We start from the raw sequence: 12,686 nt of genomic DNA, 5'->3' as shown, positions 1-12,686 counted from the left end.
TAAAAGTTGTATAATATTGGCATGGAACAATCAAAAATTACAGATACGACGGAGACGTATCAGTGAGCTGAAACTGGGAGGTGCGGGTGCCCGGGGGTCGGAGGTGCGGGCACCCGGGGTGGTCCGCGGGGTTGGACGGAAAAGGTGGCCCGGGGGTAAGGGGTGCGGGCACCCGGGGTGGTCAGCGGGGTTGGGCGGAACTTGCCCGGGGGGTCCGGGTGCCCGGGGGTCACCGATTTGGGCGGAAATTTATGGAAAAATGGAAGAAATTGGTGGATTTCGTGGAGGGAAAGGTGGAGATGGATGGGCGGAAGGCTAGATCCACTTGAAACCAAGCAAATCCATGGATCAAATCCAACAAAACCTCATCAAACCAACAAAACACACACAAAAATTGGGGCTATTTTTGGTGGGGAATTTTCGAAATTGGGGAAGAACACAACAAAATTAGGCTAGAGAACAAGAAGGGGGGCTCCAATTTTGTGAGAAACCATGGCTCGTGATACCAAGATGCTGTAGGGTGGAACCCTAGATGGAGATGTTTCACGAATTGGAGGGGAAATCCCCAAGAACAAGAAGAACACAAAGGGGCAAAACAAGAGGAACACTCAAATTGACTTGATCCAATCACACATGTGCTAGATCCAATCACACAAAGAGAGATACAAAGGTGCAAATCCAACACAAGAAGATACAATAGGTAACTAGTTCATCCCAATCCTATGAGGAAACAGGTCTTGATGATCCTATGATGGGGATCCTTCTCCAAGAGGAGGCCTTGATATCCACAAGAGGATCTTCTCCCTTAGGAGGTCATGATATCCAAGAGGAGGAAGATGAGAAAAGCTCTCTCAATATCTCACATATACTTTGCTATCCTCTCTAATGAGCTAGGGGAAGAGTTTATATAGGCTAGGGACGAAATTGGGGAAAATAGGGGTACAAGGGTCTTTTGCCCATAGTGCACGCAGGCACAACCAGAGGGGTCCGGGCACCCGGAGGGGATACGGTAGGAGATGTCCGGGCACCCGGGGTGCGGAGGACCGGGCACCCGGTCCGGTCAGGGAGGCCGCGGCCAAGTGGCTATAGGGGCCGGGCACCCAGGGGTTGATGGCCCGAGCACTCGGTGCGGGCTGGGGCCGAGCCCAGGAGGAGGCCAGGCACCCCGGGGGTGATGGCCCGGGCACCCAGGGTGGCGGGGGCAGCGCCCAGGCAGGGGGTCGAGCACCTGGGGCGGCCGAGGCCAGCGCCAGGCAAGGGTCGGGCACCCGGGGCGGCCAGGGGCTCGCCCAGCCGGCTGTAGGAGGTGGCTGGGCACCTGGGCTGCTGGTGGCCGGGCACCCGAGGTAGTCCGGGACCTCCTTTGCTTCGCGTCTCGAGCGTCCTTCTTCCGTCTCCTCCTCCATAGGTGCTTTCTCCTCCGTCCTCGCCTCTTCACGGTCTTCTTCTTGGTACCTAAGAGTGCATAGAGTTTCCATTTGAGGTAGAATCCGACTCTCGTGTGAATCCGAATGAAATTCGAAGAGGAAAGGGTTAACCTCGGTTTCGACGGCACGTGTGTGTGCTCTTGTCAGTGGTTCTCTTCGTGCTTGTGGTGGTGATGGGACGTCCATGGGGATGGTCGAGGGATGCTCCGCATCACTATCCAAGATGGATAATATAATAGCATGGAACAATAAAAATTTATGGATACATTAGAGACGTATCACTAGTTACGGTTTTCTTAGGGTTTTTTTGGCCAGAGGGATGGGATGGGTGGAAATTTGGGTGGGTACGTAAGGGAGGAAATTACATGTGGCCTGCTAATTTTAAAGCCCACATGTCAGGCCTTCACAGGTAAGATGGGTAATGGGCACGAGTGATGCTATCTCATCCTCATCCCCATCTTGCACGTTGGGTAAGGTATTTGGCCCACCATCTTTCCCCGTGGACATTAAAGCTGGCACATCCCTGTCCCCTAATAGAGTAATTACCTATGAAGACACAGATAATGGTTAATCATTGCCAGTTTGAGCAACAATAATGAGAAACTATGCGTTAAGCATGTGGGTGATGCTTTTTGATGTGGCCTATGGAGATGACAACAATGAGAAATTATGCGTTAAGCATGGGCGTTAAGCATGCACGACTTGTGGCAAGGTTGCATGGATAAAAAAAAGGTACTACCTCCTTCCTATTTTATTAGGCCTACTGTATCCCTAGATTAACAATTTGAACAACGTAGTACAGTTTATATATCACAAAAATATATCATCAGAAACTTAAAATGGTATATTTTCTAGTGGTATAAATTTTGGATATATTACTATATTATACTCCCTTCGTCCAGAAATACTTATCGGAGAAATAGATGTATCTAAACGTATTTTAATTCTACATACATTCATTTTTATCCATTTTTTCAACAAGTATTTCTAGACGGAGGGAGTATTAGTTAAATTGTTAATCTAGGGATAAACGCATGCCTAATAAACTGGAAAGGAGATAGTTGGTAGATTGCAACTATTTTGGAATAGATGATTTTGTGTAAGTGGTAGATGTGTTTTCTCTGCATTGAATCAAATGTGCATGCCTTAGTTATCGACATAGCATTGAAATTAGGAAATATATCATTAGATCCAACCATCCATTTCAAGTTAGGAACTCTTATTCTACATCCAGTTAACTTGCATGTTATATCATCATGGACACCACATACTAAATTCAAGCTTCAAGGCACAAGTTGAAAGAAATTGTTTGACGTTCTGACCCAAGCGAAAAAGGCTACTTTTCTGGAGAATGAGTACTCTCAAATATTTTTGCACCTAGCTACATCATACACGTTTGGATCTCACCCTTAAATGGTGATGATATTCTTATAACTTGCGTATATTTCACAAAAATTCGCTTTGGCACATGGGAGCGCGTGCTCCTGCCACCGGAAATATTTTAAAATGAGAAAAAATTCCAAACAAAAATCTGACGCATACATCTCGACACTATATGTGTGCACATCAAGTTTTGGAGAGGACCGACATTTTTTGTGGCTCGTGTAAAACACAAAAGATGTCTTGTGAAAAGCACTTTTTAACATCAGATTTTGTCTTTTTCACACGCGAAATGTAACTTGTCGGTTTTTCGCAATATCGAGATGTATGCACCAAATTTTTGTTTACAATTTTTGACCTTTTAAAATACGTTAAAACACATTTTGAAAACCAGGAGCGCGCGCTCCCGTGTGCCAAAACGCCACTATGGTATATTTCACTTGTTCCTAACCTCTCAAGAGACAAATATCATCGACACTTTTTTTTTGTAGGGGAAGGCCTCATGGCTAGCTTTATTAGATTTAAACAACGCTTACATTGTCCGCTAATAGTTCAGAAATAAAAGTCGGAGGTGCGTGGAACCACAAATTCAATGGATCAACACGGTCATTTTGCGCCAGCACATGAGCTACTTTATTACAATCACGATGACAATGCTCTATCCATGACCTTCCCGAAGTTAATTAACAGTAACCGACACTCTTCAAGAGTTGGAGTTGCCACAATTAAGTGTCCAGAATTGTTTTGGAGAGCCTCTACCAAAGATCAGTCTATCAGACTGTACCAAAATATAATTACTTTCCACAGTATTAGAGAGCTTTAGGCCTTCAGCCAGGGCTGTAGCCTCAACAGAGAGAATCTTAGTAGACTTCTTATGAAGATTAGTATACGTGAAGTTGGGATTATGTTACATTTTCCTCACCTCAGTTTATATCCAGATTTCATATGAGAGGTATGGTTCACTTCATGAAACATTTCCTAAGCAGATGGACTTGACTAAATTTGTGTGAAATGCATGTAAAATCATTCTGAAATCCATAGCTAAACTGCATTGCAACACGGCCCAATGATGAAAGGCGCACTCTTCGGTAATGCCTCCCAGGAGGGGACGGACGCCCATGAGCGCCCGCATCATTGTCAACAATCCACATCGAATCCAATTTTTTTGCCGAGAGAGTAATGCCTTACCAGAGTTACCACCTTCACAGTCTCTTGGAAGGGAGCCTAACCACTGCAAACCTGCGAAACCGAGCCACGTCACCGCTCGTATTCATCAATAGGAATCATGTCGACGGGAGTAGAAGGATAAAACAACCACACCACACCATACCGTGGAGGAAAGCAAGCACACAACAAAGTAAAGAACATACCTGGCCGCCGCCTGGTCCACGTGGGTAATGTCTGCCAGAGGCTACCAACGAAATCGAGAGCGAGGAGGTGTTGGAGGGTGAGCTCGCCGCCCGTGTCAGCTTTATATTATTTTTGGGTAAGAGAAGATGCAATTTGAATATATGGTACTCTATTTTGCATGATTTGATTTGTAAGATTCTACCGTGCATGGCAAAAGTTGTAGTTGGCTATGCTCAATTTGTAATGAACTCGATGTAGTTTAAAAAAATGATAGGGTCTGTCTAAGACACATCTAGATATGACATAGTTATGTCACATCTAACCTAATCTCCACTATGTTTGTGGTCTATTTTTTTTTCTCTCAGCTATTTTTTTGTTCCTTGTTGCTATGTTATTTGTGGGAGTTTAGATGTGACATCCTTAGAAAATATCTAGATATGATTAGACAAACTGAAAATGATAACGTGATTGCTTAAATGAGAGGGGAATCGGCTAACATCTGTGTGGTTTCCCATCTGTAACTAGTAATGTGAACGTGCAATTGCTAATATTAGGAAATATATTAATTGCACACAGATATTATGTAGGATATTCTTTGCATGTTAATTATGTGATTATCACTGACTTTGATATTTAGTATAATATTAATTACATACTAAACATGTTGACGCTCGCCATTTGATTAATCTAGGTAGTTGGATTGACTTAGTTTTATGACCGAGATTAGTTGGATTTATTCATTTGGGCCTTTTTATATTTGTATATGTATATATCTATATATATAGCAAACTGAGTCTAACTCAGGTGGTTGGGTTCTTTGTGGTGGAACCAGTCCATCGGTGTTTCGATACTTGACGCTGGTGCTCGTATTTTTCTGGATTATTACTTTAGTCTTTTCAGCGATGTTCATTCGGTAGGGGATACGTTCCCGTCGACTATAGGGGAACATGTGGTGACTTCGTCAATCTTCAGATGTTGTATCGGATCAATCTCTCGAAAGTGTAAGGATAGGGTGTGCGTGCGTTCACATGGGTGGGTGTATGCGCATATGTATTTGTGCCTGCGTCCTTGTAGTGTGTTAAAAAAAGATATAGATAAAATACTAAAAATCTCACAACTATCAAAAGATAGCAGTACTTTTTCGTTCCAAAAAGTAAAGGATAATAACAAGTTAATTCATCGCTAGGAGACCGCAAAATTAGGATTTTCTGACGATTCTGTTCCCTCAAAAAAGAAAGTGACCGCACCCGTCCGTCCACATTCTCCGCCTAGCTAACGGCCGCAGTCCACGACCCTAGACGGATGGGAAGCAAGGCAGCGCCGCCGCCGCTGGCTGAACAGCACTCGTCGCCTGTCATGGCGGCCTCCGCCACCACCGACGGTCCATCCTTCCCCATCTACATCTCATCCGACGAGGAGGAGGACGTGGCAGTCCTTGGCTCCTCCAGCAGCCCCGACGAGATCCAGATCCAGCAGGCCATCCTCCTCTCCATCGGCCTCTCGCGCGACCCGACAGGCATGCCCTCCTCCTCGGCCTCCCTCTCCGGAACCGACGTCGACATGACAGACCGCAAAGGCAAGCGTAAACTACGATCGGAGTCGCCGCATCAAGTCATAGATATTGATGATAATGATAGGCATGAAGTCATAGATGTAGATGACGATGACAGCCTGATCTTCATCAAAGAGACAGGCAGCGGGAAGTGGAGAAAACCACGTAACGGCGGCCTGCTCGAGGTCGGCGAAGGTTCCCACAGCGCCACGATCATGAAAGAGTTCTACTGCACAATCTGCATGGAGACGCTCCCCGGCGTCGAGCGCTTCCCCGTCGCCGGGTGCGCGCACGCCTTCTGCGCGGGCTGCGTGAGGCAGTACATCGCGGCGAGGGTCGAGGACAACCTGCTGTCCATGGGCTGCCCCGACCCGGGCTGCAAGGACGGCGTGCTGCACCCGGAGGAATGCCGCGACATCGTCCCGCCTCAGCTGTTCCAGCGGTGGGGCGCCGCGCTCTGCGAGCTGGCGCTCGGGGACCACAAGTTTTACTGCCCCTTCAAGGACTGCTCGGCGCTGCTGATCGACGACGACCCCGGCCCCGGCGACGGCGGCGCGGCCGCGCTCACGAACGTGGAATGCCCACACTGCAACCGGATGTTCTGCGTGCAGTGCAAGGTGCCGTGGCACGAGGGCGTGGACTGCGCCGAGTTCCAGCGGCTCGGGAAGGACGAGCGCGGGCGGGAGGACCTGCTGCTGAGGAAGGTCGCGCAGAAGAGGAAGTGGCAGAGGTGCCCCCGGTGCAAGATGTACGTCGAAAGGGTGGCCGGCTGCCAGCACATGAGGTGCAGGTATATAAACTACCAACTAACTCTGCCTGAATCTGCAGCGAACAAGAAAATTACGTTCATGTGCACGCACGGGGTACAAACTAGGCCAGTTTCTTGTTTGTGATCTGCAGGTGCGGGCACTCCTTCTGCTACCTTTGCGGCGGCTCCACGATGAGTGGTGGACATCGTTGCTACGGCAGGCGTACTGCTTACTGATCTGCATACTGATCTGCATGGTGAATGATCTGAAGATCGATGCTCAAGTCGAACGGGTACTTGAGGGGAAGGAAATTACTACTACCAGTGCTGATGTAGTGAGCAATGCCCCTGCATCTCTGATGCCATTTTGAGAAGTAGTTATAGCACGTCTATCGTGTCATGATTGAGACTAGCTTGGGCTTGTGATTTTCTGTAAATTTGTTATGGTTACTTGTGCGAAGGAGCTACTAGAAGGCAGCTGATGTGGTCCTATATCGTGGGAAACACTCTTGGATTTGGATCAATGAAATTCCACGCAACCTTGTGGCAGATGTCTTTCTCTCAATTTAATTTTGTGTGTGTGGATCTATGACCTCCCAATATGCAGTATGTTGTGTGGAGTTCAAAATCATGTGATAAATTTTTAATTAATTTAGCTAATCCCCTAGTGCCACCCAATGGCTCAACCGCGTATCATAAACCCAATGGACTAGGTGCAAAACGTGAATACCTTTCTTGAATTCCAAATTGCAAAGCTAGTTTCCTTTTAAGCAAGTGTTCATATCGCAGTAGGTTTGAGCAGTTGTATTCTTTGAAAGGAGAGCTTTCAAAAGTGCAACAAGTCATTGCAATACATACTGTGCACTCTTTCTGTGTTCGGGCCTATTTGGTGTTGTGACGTGCCCGTGCTGGCATGCTACACGGTGCCGTGCCGTGCCGCCCATTTGCCAAAATCCCTGGTCCAACATGGCGCGGTATCTTGTTAAGTAAATAGGCAATTTGTCGATTAAATTAATCCACGAGTAAATCACTAGCATGGCATTGACACAAATAAACGCATACTCACATTCAGTCAAACTAGCACATACTACACTAATTGCAGAAAGATCTACGTATAATGCTAGCATGGCTAAAACAGAAAACAGTAGGAGCGGAATAAACGAGTTATACCCTCCAGTAGGCCATGCAGAGGCCGCGGCTTTGGTGGCAGCAGCGGCGTCCTCGGCGGCCTTCTTGTCAGCTTCAGCTTTCTCGGCGGCGGCACGTTCGGCGGCGGTGGACATGGTGATGATGAAGGCGACGCGGACGTAGAGGAAGTAGACGATCGGAAGTGAGCAGTCGCGTAATCGCTGCCCAAAAACCTATTCGCCCCTCACCCCGTACAGGAACCAGAAGGGCGTGGTTTCGGAGACCTGCTCTCCCGTCGACCGTGTACGCGGCGGACGGGATGGAGTCACCGGCGGCAGCAGCAGCAAGGGAACGACGGTGGGCGTGCGCGTGGAGCAGATGTGATCTGTTCGTGGCGGCTAGGGTTAGGAGACACCGCACACTTATATAGGCGCAGCCGCGTGGAGAGACGTGGGCTCGACCCACGTCCGAGTCCGTGACAGCCCACGATCCGACGTCTCAGATCGTGGCCCAGCTGTCAGAGAACTCTCCGTTAGTGACTGGCAAAAATAAGCGCGTAGGTGTAAGCTCGGCTCGGCTCAATCCCGCAACCCGTGGCGCGTCGTGACGAGGCGTGGCGTGGCGAGGCGGGCGGCGGAGGAGGAGTGCGCGAGGGCCTCTTCTCTTCTCAAGCTCCAATAGCATGTAGAAGAGAAACCCTTATAAGGAGGTCCAACTCCTCTTCCACTTCCGGGGTGGGACTAAACTTCCCACTACACCTAGTGCCATATAACCCACATGGGCCCTTAGAGATTTTTCAGAAATTGCTACATGGGCCTAGAGCCCATCTCAAATTTCAGCAATCCCCCACCAGATCTCGAGGGCCCATTGTGTCCTCTGTTCCAATTACTGTTTCGATATACCAGTGTTTCAGTGAAGACCTGTTAAGGTTGAGCTTCACCTAGAGCAAGTAGCTACACTCCTTCACAACTGAACAATGGACTATGCCTTGAATTGTCAGTTTGGCGTAAAGAAGTTTCACCACATGTCTCACTAGTACTGGGCTGCCGAAGGCTGACCCCTCGGGTGGAGCATATAAGTCACACTCCTGGCCTATTCATGAGCTTACTAGAGATCACCCCAATCTCATAGACTGTGACCAGCAGTCGGACTCATATAGGTGTGTTCCTCCAAAGATCACTCTGTAGGATAGCATCTTGCTTATATAAGCTTCGGAACACATTAAGACAGTAGTCATCCTACCATACAGTATCGAGAGTATTGCATCTCCAACGGAGTGGGTTAGTATAGTTACTCTCCTCAGTTCACCACTGGCTTGTTTTCCCAGGTCCTAATTCACGGGATCTCCGATCACATAGGTTGGGTTACTACCATGGCAACTCATGTGGGTCTCATACCCATCTCCCTCGATGCATTATCTATCACAACACGTGATAGCCCTTTCGTAAAGGGATCTGCCAGATTCTTAGCCGTATGGACATAGTCCAACGCTATCACTCCGGAGTTTCTTAATTTTCTGACAGCTTTTAATCTCATTCTTATGTGTTTGGTGGACTTCATGTTGTCCTTTGAACTCTTCACCTTGGTGATGACAGTCTGATTGTCACAGTTCATAAGGATAGCCGGAACCGGTTTATCAACCAATGGCAAGTCCATCAAAAGATCTCGAAGCCATCTCGCTTCAACACCAGATGTGTCTAATGCCGTTAATTCTGCTTCCATTGTCGATCTCGTTAAGATCGTTTGCTTGCAAGACTTCCAGGAAACAGCGCCACCTCCAAGAGTAAACATATACCCAGTTGTGGCCTTCATCTCATCAGCATCAGAGATCCAATTTGCATCACTATACCCTTCAAGTACCGACGGGTCTCCGGTATAGTGAAGTCCATAGTTCATAGTACCTTTCAGATAGCGCATAACTCGTTCAACAGCATGCCAATGTACATCACCCGGTTTGGAAACAAACCGGCTCAGTTTGCTCACAGCAAACGCGATGTCGGGCCTCGTTGCGCTCGCTAGGTACATCAGTGAACCAATGATTTGAGAGTATCTCAACTGATCTATAGCCGTGCCTTTGGACTTTCGAATCAACACGCTAGGATCATATGGTGTTTGAGATGGTGTGCAATCCGAATATCCAAAACGACTCAACACCTTCTCAACATAGTGGGATTGCAGAAGTGTAATCCCACCCTCATTATCTCTCAGTAGCTTGATGTTCAAGATAACATCAGCCACACCAAGGTCTTTCATCTCAAAGTTCTGAGACAAAAACGACTTGACCTCCTCAATGACTTTGAGGTTGGTTCCGAATATCAGTATGTCATCAACATACAAGCACAGTATAACTCCTTCGCCCCCACCATGGCGATAGTATACACATTTGTCAGCCTCATTAACAACGAAACCAACAGATGTCAGAGTTGTATTAAACTTATCATGCCATTGCTTAGGTGCTTGCTTCAGGCCATATAAAGATTTCAGCAACCTACACACCTTTCTTTCCTGACCATCTATCACAAAGCCATCTGGCTGTTGCATGTAGATTTCCTCTTTTAGCTCTCCATTCAGAAAAGCCGTCTTAACATCCATCTGGTGGACGAGAAGACCATGCGAGGCTGCCAACGAGAGTAATACTCGAATGGTGGTCAGTCTAGCTACAGGTGAATAAGTGTCGAAGTAATCTTCCTCTTCTTTCTGGTCATAGCCCTTGGCCACAAGCCTAGCCTTGTACTTTTCAATCGTACCATCGGGCCTAAGCTTCTTCTTGAACACCCACTTACATCCTAATGGTTTGCAACCATAGGGACGTTCAGTGATCTCCCATGTCCCGTTAGCCATGATGGAATCCATCTCATTACGGACCGCATCCTTCCAGTAGTCAGCTTCTGAAGAGGCATACGCTTCTGAAATAGAAGTGGGAGTATCATCCACGAGGTACACGAAGAAATCATCACCAAAGGTCTTTGCAGTCCTTTGTCTCTTGCCCCTACCAAGGGTTTCCTCGTCATCCTCCTCAGGATTTTCATCATGTGTTTGTTCATAATATTCCATAGGGATGGCAGGTTCAGGAGTCTCCTCAGATTCCTGTCTAGAAGTGCTTTGCATATCTCTCATAGGAAAAGTATCCTCGAAGAATGTAGCATCCTTAGACTCCATAATTGTACCGACCTTCTGGTCAGGTACCTCAGATTTCACTACTAGAAATCTATAGCCAACGCTGTTCTTAGCGTAGCCCAAATTAACGCAGTCCACAGTCTTGGGTCCAAGCTTACGCTTTTTGGGGATCGGCACATTGACTTTCGCCAGACAGCCCCAAGTGCGCAAGTACGAGAGTGTTGTCCTCCTCTTTGCCCATTTCTCATAGGGAGTGATCTCATTATCCTTTGTCGGAACTTTATTCAGGACATGACATGCCGTCAATATAGCCTCCCCCCACCATGCCTTGGATAAACCCGATGTATCTAACATGGCGTTAACCAAATCAGTTAGAGTACGGTTTTTCCGCTCGGCAACCCCGTTTGACTGGGGTGAATAGGGAGGCGTCCTCTCATGAATAATGCCGTGTTCCGCACAGAAGGAATCAAACTCACTCGAGAAGTACTCTCCACCACGATCTGACCGGACTCGTTTAATTTTCTTTTCAAGTTGATTCTCAACTTCTGCCTTATAGATTTTAAAGTAGTGTAGAGCCTCATCTTTAGTATTTAACAGGTACACATAGCAATATCTAGTGGAATCATCTATCAATGTCATGAAGTATTTCTTTCCACCTTTAGTCAACACACCATTCATCTCACAAAGATCAGAATGTATGAGTTCTAATGGTGCCAAGTGTCTCTCCTCCGCGGCCTTGTGAGGCTTGCGAGGTTGCTTAGCTTGCACACATGAAAGGCACTTAGAGCCTTTGGCTAAAGTAAAACTCGGGATTAAATCCAACTTGGCTAGCCGCGTCATAACACCGAAACTAATGTGACAAAGACGTGAATGCCAAACTTCAGATTCATTAACATTCGAATGAACATGGTTCACGACTTTATTACAAAAATCTGCGAGGGAAAGGCGGAACATCCCTCCGCTCTCATAACCTTTTCCAACAAAGAGTCCATATTTCGTAACAACTAATTTATTAGACTCGAAAACCAACTTAAACCCTTCTCTACATAGAAGGGAGCCACTAACGAGGTTCTTCTTGATGGCGGGGACATGCTGCACGTTCTTCAGCTGCACGATCCTTCCCGAAGTAAACTTCAGATCGACCGTGCCAACACCATGAACAGAAGCACTCGCGCCATTCCCCATCAATACGGACCCGTGGCCTGTGACCTGGTAAGAAGTGAACAATGACATGTCAGCACACACATGTACACCTGCACCTGTGTCCACCCACCAATCGGTGGGCTGAAACACTGAAAAAACAGTAAATAAATTACCGTACCCAGGTGCACCATTCTCATTGTTGTCCACAATCATGTTGACGGACTTGGAGTCCTGTCCTGACTTCTTGTACTTGTTTGGGCACTTGTTGGCCCAATGTTCAACCGAACCACAAGTAAAGCAGCCCTCGTCCTTCTTGTTCTTCTTGAAGGTCTTCTTACCCTTCTTCTTAAAGTCGGTATTGTGTTGGACACCGTTCTTTCCCTTGGGCTTGTGGGAGTTGAAGTTCTTCTGGTTCACCATGTTGGCGACAGAAGTCCCTTCGGCCCCTTTTCCGTGCGAGTCCTTTGCCCTTGAATTCTGCTCAACACTCAGATGGCCAATGACATCCTCCACAGAGAATTCACGCCTCTGATGTTTCAGAGTGGTGGCAAAGTTCCTCCAGGAATTAGGGAGCTTAGCGATTATGCAGCCCGCGACAAACTTGCCCGGTAACTCGCACTTAAGAAGTTCAAGCTCCTTAACAATGCATATTATCTCATGAGCCTGCTCCAATACAGGACGGTTTTCAACCATCTTGTAATCATGGAACTGCTCTATAATATACATCTCGCTTCCGGCATCGGCTGCCCCGAACTTAGATTCGAGCGCCTCCCACAAGTCCTTGGCGACATGCACATGTAAATATGCGTCGACCAGTTTATCTCCGGTCACGCTAAGAACT

General features: G+C 47.2%; 1 protein-coding gene across 1 annotated transcript; it reads left to right on the top strand.

The window, feature by feature from the left end:
* Positions 1–5,418: 5,418 nt before the first annotated feature.
* Positions 5,419–7,006, top strand: LOC123124857 (E3 ubiquitin-protein ligase RNF144A-like). Its single transcript, XM_044545405.1, has 2 exons — positions 5,419–6,499; positions 6,610–7,006. Exons 1-2 carry the CDS (start codon positions 5,460–5,462, stop codon positions 6,692–6,694), a joined length of 1,125 nt encoding a protein of 374 aa, XP_044401340.1. The 5' UTR covers positions 5,419–5,459; the 3' UTR covers positions 6,695–7,006.
* The last annotated feature ends 5,680 nt before the right edge of the window (positions 7,007–12,686 follow it).

Source organism: Triticum aestivum, chromosome 5D (genome assembly GCF_018294505.1).
Source record: "Triticum aestivum cultivar Chinese Spring chromosome 5D, IWGSC CS RefSeq v2.1, whole genome shotgun sequence".
NCBI lineage: Eukaryota > Viridiplantae > Streptophyta > Magnoliopsida > Poales > Poaceae > Triticum > Triticum aestivum.
Note: the sequence above shows the minus strand (reverse complement) of the source record. Positions and strands in the feature narration are given on the sequence as shown.

Coding starts and splice junctions, on each gene's coding strand:
- LOC123124857 (XM_044545405.1), top strand. CDS start 5,460: ATGGGAAGCAAGGCAGCGCCGCCGCCGCTGGCTGAACAGCACTCGTCG. Junction 6,500..6,609: donor TGCCAGCACATGAGGTGCAG/GTATATAAACTA, acceptor TGTGATCTGCAG/GTGCGGGCACTCCTTCTGCT.